The sequence below is a fragment of the Pongo abelii genome, chromosome 13, assembly GCF_028885655.2.
Source record: "Pongo abelii isolate AG06213 chromosome 13, NHGRI_mPonAbe1-v2.0_pri, whole genome shotgun sequence".
Classification (NCBI taxonomy): domain Eukaryota; kingdom Metazoa; phylum Chordata; class Mammalia; order Primates; family Hominidae; genus Pongo; species Pongo abelii.
This window is the reverse complement of record NC_071998.2, coordinates 113,005,116-113,029,885: the sequence shown is the minus strand read 5'-3', so window position 1 is coordinate 113,029,885 and position 24,770 is coordinate 113,005,116. Positions and strand designations below refer to the sequence as shown.

General features: G+C 56.0%; 1 protein-coding gene across 13 annotated transcripts in view; it reads right to left on the bottom strand.

Moving 5' to 3' along the window:
• Positions 1 to 24,770, bottom strand: part of DAB2IP (DAB2 interacting protein) — a 186,593-nt gene that overhangs the window by 26,022 nt on the left and 135,801 nt on the right. For 8 of the 13 annotated variants that reach the window (XM_063714027.1, XM_054521078.2, XM_054521080.2 and 5 more), the window contains 2 exons: positions 2,335 to 2,488; positions 486 to 584 (listed from right to left, as the gene is read on the bottom strand). In XM_063714027.1, coding sequence (XP_063570097.1) covers positions 486 to 584; positions 2,335 to 2,488 — 253 coding nt within the window. Of the gene's footprint in view, positions 1 to 485; positions 585 to 2,334; positions 2,489 to 7,599; positions 13,730 to 15,734; positions 16,497 to 16,523; positions 16,624 to 24,770 lie in introns of those variants that run through there. The other 5 variants (XM_024252545.3, XM_063714030.1, XM_063714028.1 and 2 more) reach the window with 3 other exon arrangements.

The window sequence follows — 24,770 nt, the reverse complement described above, 5'->3', positions numbered from 1 at the left end:
GATGGCTATGGTGACCAGGACTTGGTCAAGCCCTCAAGTTGGCTAGGGAGACAGATACAGAAGCAGGGATTATAGTAGGGGCTCCCAGGACCTGATGGGGGAGCCCAGGGGCAGTGGGAACACAGAGGGCACCAGCCTGGGACAAGAGTCCTCACCTGAAGGAGGGGCAGACATCTAAGCTGGAATGGGAAGATGAGCAGAAGTCGGCCAGGGGCTGGGGATTAGGGACAAGGGGTCCCAGCAGAAGGACTCCAGGGTCCAGCACTCATTTCCCCAGCCCAGCCTCAACGTGTAGCTTAGAAAACAGAGGCACACAGCACCTGTCTCAACCTGGTCAACTCAAACATCTCTTTCAGAGTCCACCAATATTGTCCACTCGGGCCCTGCCTCCATGCAGGCTGACCACCCCCAATCCCAGCCCACACCACAGAGATCTGAGCCTACCTTCAATCCCCCATGCTTTGGTGAGAGGGGTGCAGGCTTACCTTGTTGGGATGCACTGCTCGCCGCAGGTTCTCCATCCACTTATCCCGCTCAGCTGCAGACCGACAGGAAAAGCACTTGCTTCCTGATGACGTCGTCACCTGTGGGGAGCAGGCAAGACAGTGTTATGAGGGAAGGGACCACAGCAAGAGCAGGCAGAGATGGAAGAAGACCTTGGAGGCTCAGGGGACTCTGGCCATCAGGTCTGCATCACAGCTTCAGGAAGGAGCCAGGACAAGGCTCATATGACGCCTCTACTTCATGTTTTGCAGGTGGTACACTGAGAGCCACTGTCCCAGGGCAAGTCAGCAGCCGGAGAGTGGCCCCGTCCCGCACGAGCAGGCTCCTCACTCGTCCCTCAGTGCCCTCTGTCCAATAGGAAAGCATCTGCCTAACTCTAACCTCCCTCTCCCTGAAATGGGAAGAGGGAAGGAACGAAGACCTTGCCCAGGTCAGAGGGCAATGCTTAACTGGAGCGTACTTTCCCTAAAGGCGGAACCACAAGAACCAAGGAGACAACTAAAGGTAGGTACCAGAATCCCCTCAGTCCTCAGCTGACATCTCTGAGGGTTCTCTTCCGTCAAGCAGCAGTGACAACAATGGTAATATAAGCCTGATATTTTTTATGCCAAACTGGGGAAATGAGACTCGGACTGTTTGGATGTGCCAGGCCCTAGGGTCCCCGGTCCCTGACCCTTCTCCTTCCCTCCCTGTCTGACTCTCACTCATCCTCTGGTCCAGCTTAGACATCTCCTCCAGGTAAGGGAGCCAGTCCGGGCAATTCCTGCTGTGTGTTCCCACTGCCCCCAGCAGCAGACCTGGGGCTCTGCAGGGGAAGCACACTCCTCGCACAGCATTCGAGGGCCTGCACCTTCCGCAGAACCCCCTGCTGTGAACCAGCAGACAGGGCCATCTTCACCCTATCCCTGGCAAGGAAGTCAGAACCCAGATCGAGCCTGGCTTGGCCAGGAGTCCTGAACCAGAAATGGTCCCCAGTGGGCACAGGGTATGAGGCAGGTGCCTGGCACCATTCTGTTTTTTCCCCAGGGCTGGGGGTGCCAGGAGATTGTCACACTAGTCCCCAAGTGGCTGCTTTCCATTACCAGGCTCATTCCTCTACCAGAGAGCTCTCCTAGTTATGCATGATTATTGGGGGTAGGAATCTTCCCAGAAACTGGTAGGAAGCAATATGAATAACTGCAGAAGCAATTAGGAGCTCCCAGGAACACCTGCAACAATAGTAACCCTGCTCCCAGCTTGGTCTCAGCCTTGCTGTGTGACCTGTGATGTCTTTGTGCCTTCTCTGGGCCTCAGATCCCCCATTTCCTATGAGGGACTGGACAGGTCATCCCCAGGTGGGTCACTGGCTCTCTGCATTCAAACCTCAGGTCACAGAATGCCAGGGCAGGACAGATTTGGCCTCTCATTGTTCACAGCGGGAAACAGGCCCAGACAAGGGGAGACTCTCTGCTATCCACACTGCATTTGGGAGGTGAGCAGGCTCTAAGACATGGGCTCTGGTGCTTAAGAAATTCAGGCTTTTTCCCTACTCACTGTCATCCACTGGGAGCCCCAGTAGCTTCATGCTAGCATGGAGAACAGGTGCTGGCCCATTTCCAGAGATCCTAGAGAGTAGGAAGGACAGCCTCCACCCCAGCTCCACCAGGTCTCTTAGGAGCTGAAAGCTATCGGTAAATACTAGCCACTGTCCCCAAGAGCCTGGCCACTATCCCCAAGACCCTGGCCCCTGCTGAGGCCACAGCAGACTGGACTCCAGGAGGATGTCTGGAGGAGACCAGCCAGGCCAGGAGAGGATGGGGTGTCCACCCCAACCCCTGTGATGGGACCCACCTCGAAGCAGTAGTCCTGGCCAAGGATGCTGCTGTGCACGGGCTTGATGACCACCTCTTCCTCCATGCTGAGGTCCAGCGCCTCCACCGCACTGCTGGGGCTGAGCAGGGACTCGTGGGAGCGAGACTCCTTCAGCCTTGGCATCAGATGGGACCTGGGGTGGCAGTAGGTGTGTCAGGCTGGGCCCCCGCAGCCCGGGTCAAACTGGTTGCCACGTCCCACCCATCTGCCCTGGCCCTGCCCCTTCCAGCAGGCAGCCACTCCTCTCCACTCTCTCTCCTTTCTGCCTCAAGACAGATCTGGGTGCAGGGCTGTCACAGAGACTGGTGGGAACCTCCTCCCCACTGCAGGAGTCTGGCTGGGGGCTCAGCCTCTCAGAGAGCAAGAAGGTGAGGATTAGGGGCCACTCTGGGGTTAATATTAGCAAGTGAGCCTGCGGGGCCGGGGCCAGCTTGGCTCCTGAGAAGTCTCAGAGACCCAAGGAAAGCCCGCCTGACCCAGGCAGCTGTCTGCAGTTCTGGGCCCTTTCCCATTTCCCCTCTCTTTTGCACTGGTCCTTGTCCAAGACTGAGCAGTCACTCTGTCCCAACATTTATCCAGCAAACCACTGCCAACAGCCCTTCCTCACACACTGTCCCACACCACCAGCCCCACACGAGGGAGAGCCACAGGGACCCTGCTGCTCCCATCTTACAGATGAGGACAGTGAGGCAAGGTGAGTCTCGAAGGAGAAGGGATGCAGCAGTCTCTGCACAGTACCCAAGACACACACTCCATCGGGGTCCCCATGCTGGGACTCAGGGCCTAGGTCAGTGGCTCCGACACAGGCACAAAGAGCACAGGGCTGATGCCACCCGGCACCCAAACGCAGACCAGACCTGGGCCCGCTGCTCCCCTGCTGTATGGCCCTGGGGAAATCGTTCTCCTCTGAGCCTGTTTCCTCAGTGCATCACATGGAAAGCACCGCAGACGACACCTGCTCTAGGGTTAGGTAAAGTCTCTCCAAAGTCTGCACAGAGCAGACACTGCACAGAGCAGTGTCCTCCTAGAGCCCCCAGCCCCCACGGTGGGACAAAGGAAAAGCGTGAGGACAGGCTGGGGCTGCTAAGACCACCTCTGGTGCAGAAGCTGAGCCCTGCTTGTGTCCAGGGCTCAAACCCTGGGGTTGGTGAAAAACCTACTCCAGGCTTAGCCCACATGGACCTCCTACCCCCAACGCCCTATGCCCTTTGGCACCTGGTTCCAATGGTCCAAGTGCTCAGTCCATCATTCTCTCCCTGCCTCGCCAAACCAAGACCCCTACCTTGGGCCATGCTGAGGCTTGGCCCCGACCCTGAGGGGCTCACAGCTTGGCAGAGCCACCAGACACTTCCCTGTAGGGTGCATACCCTGTACACTCATTTCTGCGACTGCCCTGAGTCAGCGGGCTGAGGCCCACTCCGTGGGCGCTGGAGAACCCAGAGGTGAGCAGGAAGAGCCCTGCTCAGAGGGACTCAGGTTGACAGTAGCCACCCTCCCACCCCAAGCTCCACATCTCCATGGCAACAGCCCTCTGAGCATAAGACCCCTCCCCAACATGGAGTCCCATGCTAGATGTCATAAGGAGTCAGAGCTGAGGGAATCCCAACCCTTAGATACCCCACAGAGACCAGCCCAGGAGCCCCAGTCAACTGGCTCCCTCTGCCTCTCCACACCCAGCACGAAGCTGGCCTCTGAAAGCAGAAGGAATGGGTAGAGCCAGAGGAAAACTGTGAGACAAGTTCAAGGCAGGGGGGCACCCTCCCCAACTCCCCCAAGGACTCCCATCTGGGGCTTCCCGTTGCGGCGTAAGCCCGTGGACAAGCCCAGATGTGCCTCTGCTCCTCTGAGGCACTCTCCCTGGGAGGCCCAGTTCACAAAGGGGCACGGGCCTACCTGCCATGCCACACCGCCACACCACACCGCCACACCACACCGCCACACTGCTGTGTTGGAACAGGTCTCTTCTCCCGATAATCCCTCAAGGCCTTGCTCGAGCGGCCTGGCCTCCTCCCCATCACGGCAATGACCAATGCCGTGGGTGGGCCTGCCCTCCCTGGGCTTAGATTCCACCTGAGCTGCCCACCTCCCAGGGCGGACTCCAGGCCTCCCTCCCACATGGGGCTTCATACCTCAGTGGCAGAGACGCCCTGCCTGATAGTAGGGAAGTCACACTGGCTGGGAAGGGCTGGCACCCATAGCCCCACAGGCCTGACGTCTAGAACCCAAAAACCAGCCCACAGACTGGGATTGGGCTGCTTTCTGGCCCAGCTTGGAAAATCTCTGCCAGGTAAGGATGCTGGGAGCCAGGGAGGGTGGGGTAGGGACCCAGGAAGTACAGAGCGGGGAGCTGGTGAGCTGAGGCCGCCTCCTGCCTGGGGCGCATGAATGAGCTGGCTGTGGAGAAGAGAGGCAAGGCATGCTTCAGCAGGCTGGGTCCACCCAGGGAAACCCAAGGAGACCCTGGTCCTGCAACCCCAAGAGCCCAGCAGGCCCAGGCCAGACCCCAAAACAGCCAGATCCTGGAGTCTGTGGTTGCACAGCCCTCCCCTTCCTTCCCCACCATGTCCCACAAGCATGCTTTGGCTGACCTGGAAAGGATCCTGGCAGAAGAGAGGGCTGTAGGGAAGCTCAAGGCCCTTAAGACACCTTGGACTGGCCCGGCCTACCTGGGCAGCCATGACCCTCCTCGCTTCCCTGGAGGCTTCTCCACGAGGTGGGATGTAAAGCAGAGGCTGCATCCATCCCTGCAGCCCAAGCTCTCTGGGAGGAAGAGGAATAGGGGCAGGGCAGGCCCAGGGAGGCCCCAAGTGGTTCCCGCAAGCTCTCCCAGGCTACTCCTTCTTGGATAGTACAGCAAGCGGGTGGTGGAGGCAGGGCCAGTGGACCCGTACTCTCTCACTCACATTCCTATGCATTTCCTTCCTGACCAGCCTGGAGTCTACAGGCCCTGACACACAGTGTCCTCGGTCCCTCCCTCATCTGGGCCCAGAGGGAGCTGGTCTGCTGTGACCCTGCCAGGGTGTGCCCATGGTGGTAGCTGATAAGATGAGGGGGCTCAGGAAGGAAAAATGGTCATTTGGTCACTTCCTGAACCCAGCAGGACCAATTCAAGGCCCAAGAACCGCCTCTCTGGGAAGCCAGCCCTGTCCTGTGCCTGCAGCAGTCCCTGGCCACTTCACGGCAGGGACTGCCTGCTCCATCAGTCACCCAAGACAGGCTTCTCCCTTACCCTGGCTTCATCCCATGCTGGCATTGTTGGGCCACTTCCTTTTTCACCTCCAGCCTCTGCCTTGCCAGGCTAGGGAAGCAGCGCATTAGAGGCAGGGCAGAAGATGGGTACCAAAGACTGCCCAGGCTCCAAGGGGGCAGGGGTAGGCTCAGCTTCCCTACCCGGGACACTCAGGTGAAAGGAGGGGAGCAGGCACTGGTCTCTACCTCACTCCCATTCCACTCCCAGGAAGGGATGCTTGTAGGCACACCCACCTCTAGTCAGCACAGGGTGAGCGCCCAGCTGGTCACTTGCACATCCCTTTTTTCATATTTCAACTGCACACAGCCCTACCAGGAGTACTCATCTACCCATTTTACAGAAAGGTATGACAGGGTCAGAGGGGAGCAGTTACTTGAGCCGCCCAAGGCCCCCTCCTGGGATGGGAACCAGGTCAGTCCAGGAGCCATGCCCATAGCTGCCCTATGTGGTGTGGTATCTGGGGGCTGATGGCCCTGTATTCAGGGCTTCTGCCGTCCCCGAGCCCTGGGTCAAGTCCCTCTCTACTGCCCAAGGCTGGGGTGGAAGAGAAGGTGGCCCAATTGCATGGCCCACGGCATCCTCCCGACCCTGTGCCTAGCTCAGTCTCATGACGCTTTCCCCTCTGACCTCTTGTGGTCCTTGGAGACTAGAGCTTTGGTCCCCTAGGCAAGGTGGCACTAAGGAGGGCAAAAGGCCTTCAAATGGGGATTCCACCCCTGCAAATCACTTCCACAGCCCAGGTCTGAGCTACTTCTTACAACAACCCTGCCAGGATGTCACACGCCTACTACATACAGAAGCAGGTCTCAAACCAGGGCGTGGACTCCACACTGCCTGCCTCTCACCAGGGCAGAGTTGGCATCCCCAGGCCAGGCTTACCTTGGGCCATGAGTCACATGAACCACCACACAAGTCACCTCACAGAATCTCCACGAGCCCAAGAGGCAGATGCTGACCTCACCCCGCTTTACAGGGAGAAACTGAGGCCTGCCAGGGAGGGCAAGAGATGTGCCCAGCATCCCAACTTTGATCTAGTGTTGCTGCCACACCCAAACCTTTTGGGTCCATTTCCTCATCTGAAAAAGGAGGAACGAGGCTTGCTTCACCCAGAAAACACTGGCAGCTGGCACACACTGAAAGTGCTGTGAAGACAGCGCCTTCGCGGGGAGGTATTTCCCAGCCCTTTCAGTTGTGGGGGTGAAGGGATCCCCTCTTAAGACCACGCGGGATTCAATGCCAGCCCCAGAACGTGGCACTCTGAGCCACTGGCTGGCATCTACCTGCCTGCTCCACCTGACCAGGCCCACTATCGCAGCGGCCTGCCTGCTGGGCCCCTCCATCCCAGGAAGCGGGAGTCTCAGGCAGGGCCCCAGGCACATGCTGTCCTTCCCCTTTCCTATCCAACCTTCAGCACCCAGCTTCAGTGCCCCTTCTTCCCTGAAGCCTTCCTGGGCTCCCTGGGCAGACAGCCATATCCAGGCTGTGCTGGGAAGGTCTGTCACAGAACTGGCTCCTTGTCAGGCAGGGGGCTCCTTGTGGGTAGTGTTGGGTTTGGCTGGCTCCAAGGTCCAGAGCCTTAGGGTTCCTGGACCAAAACCCCAATACACCAGCAGCCAAGGTCAGCTAAGCTCAGAGGGAACGGGAGGTCAGTGGGGATAAGGACAGTCCTCCCTCAGCCTGCAAACCCTGGTGACGTGGTTGCTCCCTTGGAGGAGGAACAAAGAAGGCCTGAGGGTGGGTCGTCAGGGCAGCTGCCTGTTCAAGGCCAAGTCCCAAGAGCAGCATTCCAATGTTCATTACAGAGTCTCCGGGAAATGCCCCTGCCCTCGCTCTGTCCAAGTATGGGCCGCTTCCCCCATCCCTCTCAAGGTTAGGAGGCTCATCCTACCCTCTGTGGCTGCACCCTGCTTCCCACGGCCCCAGCCCTGAGACCCTTCTAAACATGGCAGATCACTAGCCCCATGACAGCGCTCCAGGGACTAGAGACCCTTTACCTGTCCTCCGTGGCGTGGAATCCTTACTGCTCCCAGGAAGGAGGTGGCACCATGACACCCAGGTCACACACCGGACAGCCAAGGCCATGGCTAGGGTGACCTGCCCTGGACTCCGCTGCTACAGAGGAGCTTGGCCAGGGCATGGGAGGGCAGAGGGGAATGGGAGTTCCACTGGCCTTCTCCTGTCTAGACCACAGCAGCACCCTCCACTGAACAAGCTACTCCACCTGGCATGGCCTCACTCCTGTCCCTCCTCTCTCGCCTCATGGCCTGTAAGATAATCAAGTCCCAGATGCCTCAAGCTGGTATCCGAGCCCTCCTGAAAGGCCCCTCGCACTACGCCCTGGCCAAGTGACCTGGACTCTCCTCCCCAGCTACTTCCTGACAAAGCTGCAAACTCTTACCCTCCAGGGGTCCATGTGCAAGCAGTCTCCTGAGCCTATCCATTCTGCCTCTCCCTCCACTTCTTTGCCAAACAAAGTCCTTCCTCAGTTTTCAAGGGCCAGCCCAATGTCACCACCACAAAGCGGTCCCTGGTCTCTCCAGACAGCTCACACTACGCTACCTAAGACCGGCTCAGGGCCACAATCTCCCACCTGTTCCACTTAATTCTCGTGACAATCCTGTCAGGACTAAAAAGGTGCACCTAGAAAGTTGAGGTGACCTGCCCAAGATCACAGGCATAGCAAGTGGCCGAGTCAGATGTGAACCCAGTTCAGTGGAGTTCAAGACTAACTGCACCAGCCTTGGCCTGGCTTTTCCATCGTCCAGGGGTGGCTCATAGCAGCCGGGCAGCGGGGAAAGGTCCACAGCCAGCTAACCCACTAGCTGTGACCCACTCACTCCAGGTGGGGAAGGAAGGACCGGGGGATACAGGGATGGGGCAGCCCCCGCCCAGGGCCCAGGAAACGTGGGCACAAGCCACGGGGAGCTGCTGTGAGAGACAGCGCCAGGGCCCAACAGCAGCTCACTGTGAGGGCCGGTGGCAGAACAACGGGGACACTGTCCTGGCTCCTGGGGCCTAGCCTTATCTGATAGCCTTCCAACCAACCCACAAGCTGTTTTTCAACTCTGATCCTTTTTTCTCTTAAAAGGTCGGTGACACAGAAGCTCAGCAAACTCATTATTCCAAGGAGGGAAAGGACCCCAAACCAAAACTTACAGTAATTAAAAATCCCTACTTGGCACAGCAAGGGTGTTCCTAGCTATCGGGTGGGGGGAATTGAGAGCGGGATTGTTTGGTCGGAAAAGTAAGGGGCTCAGGGTCAGCCTCCAAATCTCGAAAGCTCAGAGAGAGCTGCCCTGTGTGGCCCCAAAGGGCAAGGCTGGGACCAGGAGAGGCCACTTCCAGCTCAGTCACAGCTGTCCTTGAATGGGCCAGGCTCATCTGGTTTTAGAGAGAGTGGGCTCCCTGTCTCTGAAAGTGTGCAAGCAGGAGCTGGGGGGCCCCTTTAAGACATGCTGCATGGTTAGGGCTGCCAGGGTAATGGGCTGGGCAGCACACAAAGGCAGGCAGTGCAGTGGGCCCTGGGATTAAACACACACACACACACACACACACACGCACACACAACTGAATGCTACAGAAATGCACCTGCAGCTGCAAGCGGGCAGGAGGACAGAGGGCCTAGTGTCAAGGGTGCCTGGCTGTAGCGCAAACCTAGTCTCTATTCCTTATGAAACATACAACCTTGGATACTTTAAGTCATTCGACTCTCTAGGACTCAGTTTCCCCATCCGTAGTGAGGATAACGACACACCTTCCTCATGGGTTGCTCTAAGGAGGGCAGGGGTGTCAGTGACTCCCATCCATTGCTCGTAACTGTTCATGCCTCTTTGGTCTGTTCCATTCGCCTACCTCATTGCCAGCCACGATGTCAGGAGCTGGAGACACAGCCATGAACAACACTGGTGAACGATGCACACGCTGCTATCAAGGCTGACATTTCTGGGATAGGTCATACTTTTGACAATTTGGAGTGACAAGATATGGACTTCCCAGGCTGTTTCCTGTTCCTGTCCCCTGACAACTCAAACTCTACATTCTCCATGTCTCAGTTTTCCCCATCTGCAAAATGGGGATCAATCATATCTGCCCAAATGCTCTGGGATGCCTCAAATTTCTTTAAAAAGCTCTTAATTTCCTGAGGCGAAATGAAAGGAGAAGAAGGTGTGCCTGGCAGTGGGCAGTAGGCCCCCGTGAGGAGGCCCTTTTAGCCCCTCTGCCTGGGACTCCCAAGCACAGCCATCTCCAGCCCCAGTCTCCAGCCCACCAGCCTGTGTGGTCCCAAGCCACTGTCCACTACCCCAACCAGGTCTGGAAGGAAGAGAAATCCTGGACAAGGCTTGTCTCCACAGAGTTGGTGCCCACCCAAAGGCTGGCAGGACCTGATGGTTCTGCAGTCAGGACTTCAGCAGACTCTCTAGGTCAGATCAGGTCAGAACATGCCAATCATGCTTCTGCCTGTCATAGCCAGGCAGGTCCAGGGGCTGTGCTAGAAGCGTCTGCCCACACTGGAAGGAGAGAGAGTCTGGACATGGTCACAATGAATGCACTGACCTGCTGGGAATCAAGCGGCAGGACATAAACAGGGCAGGGCCCTGCCTAGCATGTCCAGCAGAGCTCTCTCCCCAAGCCCAGCCTTGCCCCGCTGGCCTGGGAACCGGCTGCTCAGAAGGCCAGTACTCACTCCTGGCCCAGCTGGGATCCCAGGGGAGAGGAGAGGAATGCAGCCGCCTGGTGGCTCCCAGGGCCCTGGGGAGACAGAGCCTGTCCTAAAAAGGCAGAGAGGTTGGCTGCCCTGCCTGGGAAGTCTTCCAGGGATGACAGGGCCCAGAGGCCTGGTCCCTCTCAGCCCAGGGTTCCCTCAGGCCAAGGTAAGGGGTAGGTCCTAGCAGTCACCAAGACCCAGTTGTGACGCCCCCATACACACAGGGTGCCCTGGGCTGGGAGACAGGGAGGCACCTGGCCTTCTGCCCTCACCCCTGGGAGCCTGTGCTTCCCCCCACATCACAGGGCTGAGCTGGCAGAGGAGGGTCCACACCCTGCAACCAAAACAGGAGGATGGGACAGCTCATGCTTGCTGTGAGGCCTGGAGACTGAATGAATGACACTGTGGCAGCCTGGACCTAACAGCCACTTACTAAGCACCTACCATGTGCCAGCTGCAGGTGTTCTTACCAAAGTACACACATCATCTCATGGCCTTCTCCCAACAGCTCTGCACAAAAGGCAGCACTGCCCCAGAAGAAAGGGAGAGTAGGTATTCAAGCTCAGGTCCCATGAGCCCTGGCTCATGGGGCAACTTTTCCCGTACACACCCAGTTAATCCAAAAGGTTCAATGGAAGCTTTAGGACGTTCTCTAAAGAGGAAACTGAGGCTTGGAGAGAGGGAGTGGCTTGGCTAGGTCACATGGCCCAGAAGTGAAAGCTGGGGTTCTAACGGCCTGGTCACCCTCTGTGGGACACCTCTGGCACCTACCTCACAGTGGGTCAGGCCTGCAGGCCAGGCATCCAATCAGCCCAGCACCCCAGCAACGGCCCGTTCCTCTCCCTGAAGGAGTCTTTGGTCTCTATCCCAACTGTATCTAAGGTCTATCACAGACCCTGAATGAGTTTCCTCCCCTTTATAGGTGCCGTTTCCTCACACGCTGAGCTACTTCAGAGAAAGCCACAAAAACCCTATGTCAACCCCCTAGAACATAAGGGACCATAAACTATCGCAACTGCTACCAACACTACTACCATCACCTGTAATAATGTAATAGTAACATGTCACTGCTGCCTGGGGTCACCTGGGCCAAAGCTCAGGAGAGACCAGGGATTCGAGAGGGCGCTGGTACTGGCTCCTGAATGAGAGGCAGCCTTCAACATCCTCTCCCCATATAAACTGTGCAAGCCTAATAGAGTTTTCAAAAAATATTCAGGAACACATTTACCTTTCCACATCTTATTTCTTTTTTTTTTCTTTGCGGGGGAGGGGAGGTGCAGAGAGAGAGAGAGAGAAGAAACAAAAAACTTTCCATCTAATCCCCCAAGTCATCCTGCAGCCTGAATAATTTCGGGTTTTTAATCAATAGCTGTCAGACTTGTCAAATTACTTTGGGGACCGCAAAGCAGTTTTTAAACATTCATAAACCTCAGTAGAACAGCAAAGTGCCCTGAATTTTAAAAGAAGAGCATCTAGGCCGGGCGCGGTGGCTCACGCCTGTAATCCCAGCACTTTGGGAGGCCGAGGTGGGTGGACCATGAGGTCAGGAGATCGAGACCATCCTGGCTAACATGGTGAAACCCCATCTCTACTAAAAATACAAAAAATTAGCTGGGTGTGGTGGCGGGTGCCTGTAGTCCCAGCTACCCGGGAGGCTGAGGCAGGAGAATGGCGTGAACTTGAGAGGTGGAGCTTGCAGTGAGCCAAGATAGCGCCACTGCACTCCAGCCTGGGCGACACAGCGAGACTCCGTCTCACAAAAAAAAAAAAAAAAAAAAGAAGCGCATATAAGGAACACTCATTGACGAGGGTGAGTGGTGGGCAAATCAGAAGTGAGCTGCGGGCTAGCTGCCCCCGCCCCTCTTGCTTCCGAGCAGGGACAACCCTGTAGCCCTCCCTGGCCTATAGGAAAAACTATCAGGCTTGGCCTGGCCGCTCAGAAAGTTTAGGGAGAGTGACAGTCCCCCTACCCCCAGCCCCAGGAAAATAGCCCAACCTCCCTGCACAGCATCTGGGGCTCCAACCCCAGCCACAACTGCATCAACTCTGAAGCTCCCAAGCTCTAGAGCCCACCACAAATGTGCTAGCCCACTGCCCTCCCCCAATCTCTCCACTCGGCACCACTCCTGAGAATGTTTCAAGGCCCTGACCCATGCTTTCCCTCTCCTTGAGCTCAGTCTGTGCCTGGCTCCTCCTCACACGTGAACACACCCATGCATCATGGCCTGAGTGGGACTGGTTTCTAACTGGTCCCTGCACCCCACCCGGGACCATAAATACCTCCAACAGCCACCTCAGGGCCCTGGGGATGCAAGACCCAAGTGGGAAATGATAATGAAACAAAAGAATAAATGAGCTGAAAAGCGAGTGTTTCCATTCTCCAGGAAGTGCTTCCCCTCTGGCTTATCTAACTCCTCCCAGCTCTCCACATCCAGGAAGCCCTCCTTAGCTCATGCTGGGCCCCCCCTAGAATGCGGGGGCAGAGGCAGCATCTTCTTCCATCTCATCTCCTCCACTCAAGACCTGGGCGCCATGCCACGTTACTTCCTGAGACCATGTGGGCCATTCATGTTGGGGTGATCTAGGGACGGCCTCCTTCCCTCATCCTTGAGGGCCAGGTTTCCTGCCTCAACCAAGGACCAGCCACTTGTCCACAGAGCCCCAGCTCTGTGGCACCATGCTGGTTGAAGGTGGTAAGCAGGCATGGTTCCTTAAAAACACACACAAAACTCTGTGACTTTAGTCAAATTAATTAACCTGTGTGCCTCAGTTTTCTCATCTGGAAAACAGGGACACCACCACCTTTGGCTGTAGGGCTCGACTGACCTGCAGTGAGCTCTCCATACACAGCCCCAGTAACCAGCCCTGGGTGCCCCCATGCCATCCAGGCTGGGCTGAGACTGCCTTCCCAGGGCATTCTGTCCCTCCCCGCACGCCCTTCCTGCCAGCACTTCTCTGGATGCTCCTGGCTTCTTCCTGGGCCCAGGACATTTCCAAGATCTGTCTCTCACTCTGCCCAGCAGATCCTTCCTGACTCTCCCCACAGCTGAGCTCTCAAAAAGCCTCTCTGCCAACTGACCCCAGACCACCTCACCTGCTCTACCCCCTTACCTCAAGGGCAGGCTCCAGAGTACAGGCCATTTTAAGCAGGAATCTGAAAGACCCCCATTTAAGAAGAGATGGACAAATCTACGAACAAATGCTGGCACCCTGGACTCCAGCCCCAGTGGTCACTCCAGCTCAGCTATCTCTTCAATTCCAGCCACCATTTGGGACAGAGGCTCCCTCCTTGTTAGCAGCCTGAGCTCAGAGAGACAGAAGAGGCGAAGATGTGAAGGGAAGGAGCGCTGGGCCAAAGGAGTGTGGACCTCGGATGGGCCTCTCCTGTACCTCAGCTTCCTCCCCCGTCAAGTGGGTTGCCCTTGCCTCCTGGCACAATTTGCTGAAGACGTATCATGCTAAGGCACCCCCCCCTCAACCCCCGCCCCATCCCAATCCTGGGCAGAGTTGATCCAGCACCAGCACAGCCACTGAGCACCTCCACTATGTCTGCAGGAGCATGTGGGGCTATGGGCCTAGGGATGTCAGCTGCCCATTCCTCCCAAAGCCTGAGGTCTGGAAGTCTGTGTGGGGCACCAGAGCAGCTGCTTCTCAGGCTGTAACTAGCAGGAGACAGCCAGGAGTGTTCAGCAGCAGCAAGACAGCAGGAAAGTGGCTGTCAGTAAGCCACAGGGTTCCAGGCCACTGGCACGGGCAGAAACTCAGAGACACCATGTCAAAGAAAACCAGGAGTGTGGCTGCTGAGTTCCTCCTGCTGCTAGTGACCATGCACCAAAGCCACCTGTGGCTCTCAAGTACCTGCTCACCCACCACACCACAGTGAGCCCACATATCTGGGAAGGGCACGTAGGGCACTGGCTCTGCACCTCTGACCCTCACACAGCTAACTGCAGCAAAGACCGAGGCTCTGACACCTCCAGGGGCTTCCCAAGGCCAGTGTGTCAGACTTCACGGTCTGCCCTTTTCCCCCACATTCCACACTGGCTGACTCCAGGCTAAGCTAGCCCTGTCATTTGCCACCTGGCCCACAGGATTCCAACTGAGAAAGCAACATACTTAAAATCCAGCTTCCCAAGGTACGTTTCCAGGTCCCAACCCAGCCATGCCAGCCCTGCTTGGCCCTATCTGGCTCATCGTGCTAAACTGCATGCTTCTGCTCAAGGGGTTGCACTCCAGCAGCCTATCCGTCTATGCTGGCTCAAAGGCCACCACCTCCACAAAGCCTCCCCCAGAACTGACAACTCCCTCCAGGGTTTGCACCTATGCACACGCCCTCTGCTCTGAAGCAGAGGCTCAGAGAGGTCAAGCAGCTTGCCTGAGGTCACAATTCACAGGCAGAAGGGTGCAGCAGGACACCTGGCACTTCGGCTCTAACTCCAAACTCTCTTCACTGCCCGTCAATGCCTCAGGTTTTCACCAAACCTACAAAAATCCTATGACCAAATGCACTAACTTTTAAGTAACTACAGGAAGTCTGGGTCACCAGAAATGTACTGAGCCCTGCCTTTGTCACCTCCTGGATGGCTGTCTGTAAAACAGTGAGGACACCTACTGGCAGGCAGTCTCATCCGCCCCCAGCCGTGGCAATGAAGGTGGTTAGGACCAACCTGCACTAAGACTTGGCTGTAACAAGCCCAATCCTTCCTCTGACTTTTTTCAGAAATGAGTACTTGCCCAGTAAAGACGCTACCACACCAAAGTGATCTGGCTTCTGACAACTGTTTCAAATATTCAAGCAGAGCCAAAACACACTCCTGGCCCAGACACAGTCTTCCCAGTCTCCCACCCGCCTCCACCCCACCCAGTGGGCCTGGGCCCCATGGACCAGGGAGTGGAAGCAGGAAGGGAGAAGAAAAAAGAAAGTTCTGCTGAGGAGCTGGGGCAGAGATACCATGGCCCCCAAACCCCAGTGCAGCCCCACCCAGCCAGCCAAGGGTTCGGCCACTCAGAGCAAAGGCCAAGCTCCTCAGCTCAGAAAACTTGTCAGCAGTCCCTGGCATTTCCCGGTTCTCAGCGGAGCACACCACAGGGGCCACCGTGCCTGGGGGACGGAGCAACTCACACTAGGCTTCCTCTCATTTTAAAAACTAAAAACAGCAACAGTGCTCTTCTTGGTGTCCTGCTTTTTTGCAGGTCCCTCCTAACCGTTTCTACATTCTGGGCTGGCAGTGGATGTCTGCGTAGAGGGGCAGAGACGGCATCCCAGGGTGCTCCGGAGTCCCTCCTGGGACCAGCTCCTGTGACAGTCACTCACTGAGGGTGTCTGCTGCCGCCCAGCTCATTCAGGTCTCCCTGGGCTCTGAGGCTGCCTCCCTCCTGGCTTTCCCAGCCTCTCTTGTTCTAAGCTCCGCTCAGGCCACTCACCATCCCTCAGCACAGCTACCAGGCTCGGGAAGCCGAGTGGCCGGGCGAGCTTTCCTGCTGTCCGCTGCTCCCGGCTGGCCCTGGCCAGCCTAGTCCCGCCCTGCTCCCAGACATGCCACTCCAGCCCTGTCCGCTGGGACTAATCATGGCTAGTTCAACAAAGGCTATGTTCCAACTCTCAGTAATGTGCTTTTAAAGGGCCAGTGTCCTACTTGGGCCTGCTGGGGTCTTAAAGGTACAGGTCCCTTTTTCCTATAAAGGAAACAGGAAAGAAAAAACAAAAAACAAAACTCAAAAATTCATGATCAGGTTAGAGGCCCTCGGCTTCTGAGGAAGATTTTAGACACAATGAACAACAGTAAAAATTCAAAGTCCACGAAGGTCCCAAAGAGCTCAAATACAAAACAAGGAAGCTAAACCTCAGGAATAAGAGATGGGATAGCGGCCCTCTTTGGGCACTATGTGCTAGGCACAGCACTGGGTACTTTGTGGCCCAGTCTCATTTGTTCCTCACCACTCCACAGACAGGCATTACCATTGCCCCATCTTTCAGATGAGGAAGCTGAGGGTGCAAGGGCTCCCCAGCTCGCCAGGACTTCATGCAAGTCAGCTGCAAAGCTGGACCACCCCCCGTGAGGTCCATCCCAGCCAGAGTATTCCTCCCACCTGCTCCCTCCATGAGGCCCTGACTGCTCCATCACACCTGGACCACAGGCCCCAACTGCTCCACATCCTCCAGTGTCTCTCCTTCATGATGAAGAAAGAAGGGGGCGAGATGAGGAGTCTCACCTGTCACAGGTGCCTCACCACCAGGCTTTCAGTTTGAGCCTCAGAACCCTGTGGGGTCGGGTCTATCTCTTCCTCCACCTTCCAGATGAGAAGACTGGAAATCATGGCTTCTGACACAACACGAAAGGAGAGGAACACTAGGGGAAGGTGAAAGCAGAGAAAAGCGGGCAGTCAGAGGGAGGATGCGGGGAAGAAAAGGCAGGTGCAGGGAACCAAGGGAGATGGGGGCAACCGTCCTTCCAAGCCCAGGACTCAGGCAAGCTGGCCGAGGCCCTTCCACTGTCCACAGGAGTGGGGCTTCTCCTGGGGCAAGGGTGGGCAGGGCCTGCCTACTTACTGGAATAGGAGTGGGATGGGGAGAGGAAGGGAAGAGAGACTTGACTGTCTGCATCTCAGCACCTGGTCTACGGTACCCTCAGAGAAGCGTGGGCCATTCTGGCACCTGGAGTGGCTGGGCCCACAGTAGGTGCTGTGTGGCTATCTTCTTTTTTTGAGATGGAGTTTCACACTTGTTGCCCAGGCTGGAGTGCAACGGCACAATCTTGGCTCACTGCAACCTCTGCCTCCTGGGTTCAAGTGATTGTCCTGCCTCAGCCTCCCGAGTAGCTAGGATTACAGGCATGGGCCACCACACCTGGCTAATTTTGTATTTTTTTAGTAGAGACAGGGTTTCACCATGTTGGTCAGGCTGGTTTCAAACTCCTGACCTCAGGTGATCCACCCACCTTGGCCTCCCAAAGTGCTGGGATTATAGGCGTGAGCCACTGTGCCCTGCCCAGTGTGGCTATCTTTGGTCAGAAAAGCCAAGGCCAGGAGGCGTCTTCAGGTCCAACTCCACAGGGGCTGAGTCATTCAAGGATTTAGCACCCTCACTCTGTTTCTATGATGCTTGGAACTCAAATAAGTTTCAGAATGTGTAGCCTGATGGTAAAGAAGATGAGCTCTGAAGCCAGGCTATGTTCAAACCTGGACTCTGCCACTTGTAACCTGTGTGGTCTTGGACAGGTTAAGTCACCTCCCTAGGCCTCTCTTCAGTTTCCTCCTCAAAAATGGACATAATATTTACCTCATAGGATTGCCGAGAGGATACAGAACAAAGCCTGATTGAGAGTGAGCGCCTAACAAAAGCCTGCTTTCAGCTGGGGTGAAGGAAGCTGCCCCAGGATAGCTGGAGGCACAAACAGGAAACTAGCCTCTTGGGTAGTGACTGTGGCCAAGTCATTTCTTTCTCTCAGCCTGTTTCTTTCTATAAAAGGACCCTCAGTGATTTCCAGGCAGGACCACCCCTCTGCCACCTTCCAGATGCCTGCTCCGTCCCATAAGGAGACAAGGACAGAAGGTGAGAAACACTGAGAAAGGGTGGGCTGTGGCCCAAATCCTTTGAGGCCTGAAAACAGCCTGCCTCGGCTACCCAGGCCCAGACTAAGCAAGTCTGCTGGGTGGGTAGGAGGGGCAGAGCAGGAGGGAAGCGAGAGCCTAAAGCCACACAGGCTGTCAGGAGGCAGCATAAGGCTTTGCCTCTCCCGGAGGGGCCCTGCCTCCAGACCTCTCTGGGTTTGTCTTCCATGCTCACGTGTGGTCATGGCATGTGATCCGGCTGAGCTCACCTTACCTATGGGGAGTTCTGCATCAGCCATAGGGCCACCCTACATGCCTACTGCAGAAACAGCCTCCCCAAATGAGCTATAGGCTTTGCCACAAGCATCCCCAAGGCTTGACAAGATTCAAGGCTTGCCTCATCCTATCTTCCTGGAGCCGAATGCATCCAGTGCGCATGTGGGGAGAGGAGGGGGTGTCCAGCATCAGAGGAAACAGGTGGGTGGGAGGCAGAAGGAATGCCTTGGAGCCCTGGCAGAACATCTGGCCCCTATCCTTGAGAGGTAGTAGGAGACCTGGGTGCCTTAACCTCCACCCTTACTATCTCACCCCCAGGATTAGTCAGTAAGAAGAGGCCCGATTTGGGGGTTTTGCAGGCCCAGGCTGCAATTCTGGTCATGTCATTTAGCAACTGTGGAACCCTGGACAAGTCCTTTTACTTTCCTGAGTCTCAGTTTCCTCATATATAAAATGAGGTAATGCACTATCCCCTGCAGATAACAGATGTAAAAACACTGGTTAACCAGGAAAAGCATTTAACAAAGCAACTGGGAACCCCAAACTCAAATATGAGTGCCATTCATTCAACAGACACTGAAACCCACCAGGGGTCCAGCAGACATTAGGTTATCTCCAGCTCTGTGTGCCAACCCTGCACCCTCAAGCTGATGCATTCTGAACCCTCCCCAGAGCCAGCAAAAAGTCTTGGGGCAGGGTTGTTGGGGGTGAGGGTTAGAGCTCCTGGCCACCAAAATATTGTGTAAAAAATCTCAAACTTCTCCAGAAGCCAAACACATAAAGGAGCCTTCCAGAGAAATACCCTTGGTGTAAAGGAAGTCTAGCTCTGCTCTGGGAAAGACACATTGAGGTAAGCCAGACTCCAGGATACTCTTATTTAGGGGCCATGGACCCAGAGAGACTGGGGTAAGGAAAGGGGCTGACGGGGGGAACACAGGGTCAACAGACTCAGCGTTCAGTCCAAAAACGTGACAGGGCACAGTGAGCAAGCCTTCCAGAGAGTGGGTGGAGAGGGCTCAGAGAGCTGGGAAAGATCACTGTGGGGGGCCTATCGGCGCTCCTGAATCAGAATCTCCAGGCTGAGATCCACTGGGTCAGCTGCTGCTGGTAAACCTACGCTGTGGACAGAGAATATTCAGGCCCCTCCCTGGCCCTCCCCTCCTCAACATCCTGGGCCGGCTGGGTCCTCACGCACTTCTCTGCTCACTGCTGTCCCCGCCACCTTCTCACCTCCTTTTCCTACTCAACACACCTGTCTGTTCCGACCCCACTGGGTCTCCCTGAGGACACCAAGGCCTTCATGTTGCCAAAGTCAACCAGTTTCTGTGCCTTACTACCCCCTGAACCCAGGCCACCCTGCTCCAGCTTTCCTCTGTTCTCACAGGCTGCTAGCACCTCACCTCCTTTCCTCCGGGTGCTGGAGCTCCTCAGGGCTGTTTCGGAGACACTTCCTTAGCACAACACTTTCCTTTGGTGATTGTATCCACTCCCATAGCTCTAAATACCTCCAGCATGTTCACGACTCCTAAGTGTATCCCCAGCCCTCCCCTCCTCTGAGCTCTGGACCCATGTGTCTCCATGCTTGCCTGACAGCGCCTCCGAGACACCTCTCAGAGCTTCACGTCTGAAATGTCCAGCGTGGAGCCTCAGTAGCAAAGCCAGGAGCCCTTCCTTTCCCTGGCCTTTGGAATCCAATCCAACACAAATCCTGCTGCTACCCCCTTTGAAATCCCTCATACCTGTTTACTCCTCTCCATCTTCCCCAGGCAACCTGCTGTCCAGGCAGCCTCCCCAACCACTGGGCTTCCCCTTACCCCTACCGGGGGAGTCAGAGGGACCCTTCAGAAATGCAAATCGGATTACTGAACTCCTCACCTTAAAAGCCTTCAATTACTCCCCACTGCACTGAATAAATCTGAACTGCTCCCCAGGTGAAAGACGTTGGCAGTCATGACCTACCTACTCTCTGACCTCATCCAGCAACACCCAACGTCCCCCACCACACACACCAAAGTCTCTGTTTCCTGCTCAAGGACTTTGTACTTGCTGCTCCCTAGGCTAGGAGTTCTTGTTCCAGCACACTCTAACAGCAAACTGGCAGGCTTCTGGCATCTTCTGCAACTCAATCTTTTCCTGACTGCTCCTTCTACAATAGGTCCTGCCCTGCCCCCATTACTCCCTAGTGGAACACTTGGCTTGTTTCCTTCATAGCATCTTGCTCATGCAGCTAGCAAATATTTAAGTGCAAACTGTGTGCCAAGCACTATTTAGGCACTGGGAAGACAGGTGCTGAACAAAGCAGACAGAAATTCCCTGACTCACATTTCAGTAGGGGAACTTCACTCGATCGGGAATCACTTTGTTTCTCTGCTTATTTCTTATCTGCCTCTCCCGTCACAAGGTAAGCTGTGTGTGGCCAAGCTCTACGTGTTGTATTTCTGTGTCTTAAGAGAGGGTCTGACACGGTATAAGAGCTCAGTAAGTCCTGATGAAATCAAGATGCAAAAACAAAGACCAGGGCAGCCAAAGAACCAAACCCCAAACCCTGAGAGACACAAGAAATCAAGAGCCAGGTCTTGAATGCCTCCCATGGCGTCTCTCCCTAGCCCTGGGGGCCTAAGGTGGGAAGGAAAGCTTCTGTGACAGCCCAGCCTTCTGGGGTCAGACAGGGGCACATGTGGCAGTTTCGTTTAACTGCTGGGGAACAGGTGGGTGACTGCAGGCCTGAGAAGTTAGGGAGGCTTCTTGAAGAGGCTAGATCTGAACGAGGCCAACCCACACCTCCCTCCCAGATCTAGGGAGGAGGAAAACAAATTTGTGTTTTAGGGCTCTGATGTCTGATGTTCTTTGCTCTAGCAGGAAAGAAGAAAAAAAAAAAACCTTTGCTTTTTATTAGTGTCTGGATCATACAAGTTTTAGCAGTAAAGCTTCCCTCCTGCAATACTAACTGCAAGAGAGAGAGACAGACGTGGATTATTAAATCTGTCTCAGAGAGGCAGGGCTGGGAGAGCGTGAGGGCACCGGCAGTTTCTCCCTCACCTGTGCTGGGAGCCTCTGGCTAAAGGCCCTCATTAGCCCTGCAGCCTAGGGTCAAGGCCCGTTCCTCACAGCTCACCCACCAAATGCTGGTTCCCTGAGCCTAGGTCAGCAGCCAGGCCGCTGGACGCCCACCTTCCAGGTGCCCCACAACCTTGCCTGCTTGGCCTTCTCTGAGCTGCGCCCTAAAGCTTCCCCCCAGCCCACCTCCCCACCTCCAGGCTGGAAGCTCCAGGAGGGCAGGGCTTGCTTCCCTGGAGGAGGAACCAGTTTAGCAACCCCAGCTCTTCCTCCTTCACTCTTCCTCCCATGTCCGAGGGAGTCCCCCATTCAGTCCCCCAAGCCTTGCACTTTCACAGCACACCAACAAGCCCTGCCCACTGAGGACTCAATCCTGGGACCAGGCCTCATTGGAGAAATAGCTCCTCACCCTCCAGACCGACCAAAGCCTGTCTGACCCCATACCTGGCTGGAGACCCACCCACCGGGGAGGAAGTTTCCTTGTGGTGTCTGTCCTCCCTCCCACAGAACTTCAAACAGACCTTTGTGGTGGGAGCGCAGGCCTCTCTGCTGACCTGGTTCTGGGCACTTGCAACCCCTGAGGCTCTGGAGCCAGATCTGGCTTCCGAAGATGGCCAGGTCTCCAGTGGGCAGCCCCTCCGGCCCGGCCCAGGATCTTGCCGAAGTTGTCACTGAGAAGTCCAAGGCCACAGAGGCCCATTCCCAAGGGTGGTGCTCACCCAGGTACCTCTTCTGGACAGATTAGGGGGCCTCTCGGCCGGGCCGGCATCTAAGAGGTGAGCCTAGGAGGGCTTCCCCTTCCCGAAAGGCACGTGCTGAATCTGTGTCTTCAAAGCTGAAATTTCAAAAATGACTTAAATAAACACAGTGATGACAACATCTAAAGGTTTCCGTGTCCTTCAGGAAACAAGTGGAAAATTACAGTCTTCCATACAGGTAACCACATGGCACAACCTCCAGGTCCAAGAAGACGAGAAACACTCCTAAAAGCAAACTATCGCTTCCAGCCATGGCAAGTCTCCCTCCAGGGGCCTCTGGGCAGGGTGCAGGCCAGAGCACAGAGGTCTGGGTCAGGAAAGAGGGAGGAGCCGTCCCTACAGGCTCCTCCCCTAATATACTGACTCCGCCCAAGGTCATATCCTGCCCCAAGCCCCGCCTCTGGGCCTTTGTATTTGCCATTCCGTGGGCAAGGCTGGTTCCTCCTCATTCAGGTCTCAGACCCAAAGTCCCGTCCCAGGAAGAGGCCTTTCCTGATCTCTCTAGCTAAAGGGGCAACTCCCACCTCCCAAGTTATCACCCTGCTTCATTTTCGCCACAGAACTACCCTGAAGTCATCTTGTTTGTTTCTGTCTTTTACCGACCATGAAAATGTCCGGTCCACGAGAACAGGGACCTGCACGCCCCGGTAAGCCCAGCACACCTCGAACCAGAGCCTGGCACAGAGTAGACACTCGACAGATATACTGAATGAATGAATGCATTTTTCAAGCTGGTCTGAGCCAGGTCAGCCAGAGCAGTGGAAGGCAGGAGCGGGGGAACCAAAAGATTTGGGGGCGCGCCAAGGTAACCTCCCCCGAGCGCTGCTCCCAGAGCATTCCGGACTAACGTCGGGCTGCGCCACGCCCCAAACCCTCTCCAGCCCGGAAGCGGCCAGCCCCAGCTCCAGCCCTCCGGGCCCTCCCACCCACCCCACAGCAGCAGGCCCAGCCCTTCCCAGGCCCGGCAGCGGGTGACATTCCGCGGCCAGCTGCCTCCAGCTGCAGCCACTTCCCGCTAGCGACCCGCCGCTGCGCTTCGGCACGCCGGGCGGGCGGGACGCGCAGGCCCTGGAGCGGAGGTTCGGGGATCTCTGCCTTGCAACCCCTTCCCCACCTTCGTGCGAGTCTGGGTCCCCACCGGCCCCGCCAGCCCCTCACTCGCCCGCGGCCCGGCTCTCGCGGCGCATTCCAGTTCGGCTCGCGGGCCCCACCCTGGGTTCGTCGGGCTTAGACCAGCGCAGCCCAGAGACCCAACCAAGGCAAACGTTCTCCCTTCCCCACATTTCCATTCAAACATTTTAACAAGTGAACACAACTGAGGTCCAGACAAGGCCAGGGGTTTGCCTACCATGATCCCCTTAACCCGACTCCCCACCCCGACTTGGGTCTAGACAGCCTAAGCTGAGAAGGGCACTGGGTTCCCAGGCAGCAGTCCCGGGTTTTCTCTTCTGGAAAGCACCCGGCTAGTCCGGCAGGACAGAAGGGAAAGGTCAGGTGCAGGGAAGGAGGAGACAAGCTGGTGAGCTGTGTGAACTGCCCAGGTTCCTGACTGCGTCCAGAAGCCTCGGGGCAGACAAACCCCTGCCCCACCTGCTGGCCTGGAGATTCATCCCTGGGTCATTTAAACACGGAAACAAAAACCTCTAGGGGAAAGGCATACCCAGCCAACCAGGTATCTTTGCCTGGGGCCACCCTTTTTCCCATCCCACTAGAGAAGCCACCACAATGGTATCCACTTACTGAGTCTCTACCACATGCAGGGTATCATACCGTCACACCTCCTTCCCTTACAGCCACCAGCTAGAGGTGCTAATCCAGCTGAGGCCAGGAACCGGAGGCTGCACAGCCTCCTGATGTAAATATGAACAGAAGCCAGTGGGAGAACAAGAGCCACGCCCTGGAGTCCCACCTAGGTCCTGACCAGCTCCTCCCATCCTCCACCCTAAAGCATCACAGACCCCAGGTCAGTCCTTGGCAGTTGCAGCCTGCTCCACTGTTTCAGCAAACAACTACTGAGCTCCTACTAAGCTGCAGGCTGTGTCAGGCACCTACTGTGTACAGGCAGGCAGGATACTGTCTGGGGTTATTGCAGGACTAGTGAAGAGGTTTTACTGTGTCCCCAGCAGCAGCCCCCAACCTGGAAAGTCCCTGACTCATTCCATCCCCTGCTGGGCCCTAGGCTCCAGGCTCAGCTCTGCCGTGCACACAGGCCACGCGATCCAACACCACCCCGTCTGCCCACATTTGCATCAGTCCACACCTCCAAAGCCCAAAGAGCTACCCAGCTCCCCCTACTGCCTAAAAGGCTCCCAGACAGAAGAGCACTTAGTGTCCTGTCCCCTTCCTTCTGAGAAGTTTTCCCTCAGAGCTGTCATCTGTTTATCTAATGTCTTAATAAAATTTCCTAGCAGGGGAAAGGCGAAGATAGAGTCTCAGAGAGGTCCTGGGGCCAGAGAAGCTCCTTTTGTCTCCAGAGCAGCCAAACCAACAAGGAAGGCGAAAGGGTGCAGGCTCCAAGCCAGGTCTGCCCCCACTGATTTCATGATCATGGCAACAAACAGGCAAGGCAGATACTGTGACCACTTTATAGATGAAATCAAGTCTGGAATAGCTAAGTCATTTGCTCAAGTTGACCCAACTGTATCTGAAAGTGTGCCTCACCCCTAGACAACTGTTTTTGCACCTTTTACTAGTCCCCTCGTGTCCCTCCTCAATCTGAATACTCCTTCCTCCTGGAAGCCTTCCTAGATTTCCCTCAGGCAAGAAGCATCCCCTTGTTGAGTCATCCACACTGTTATAATATCTTGTTATAAGAAAA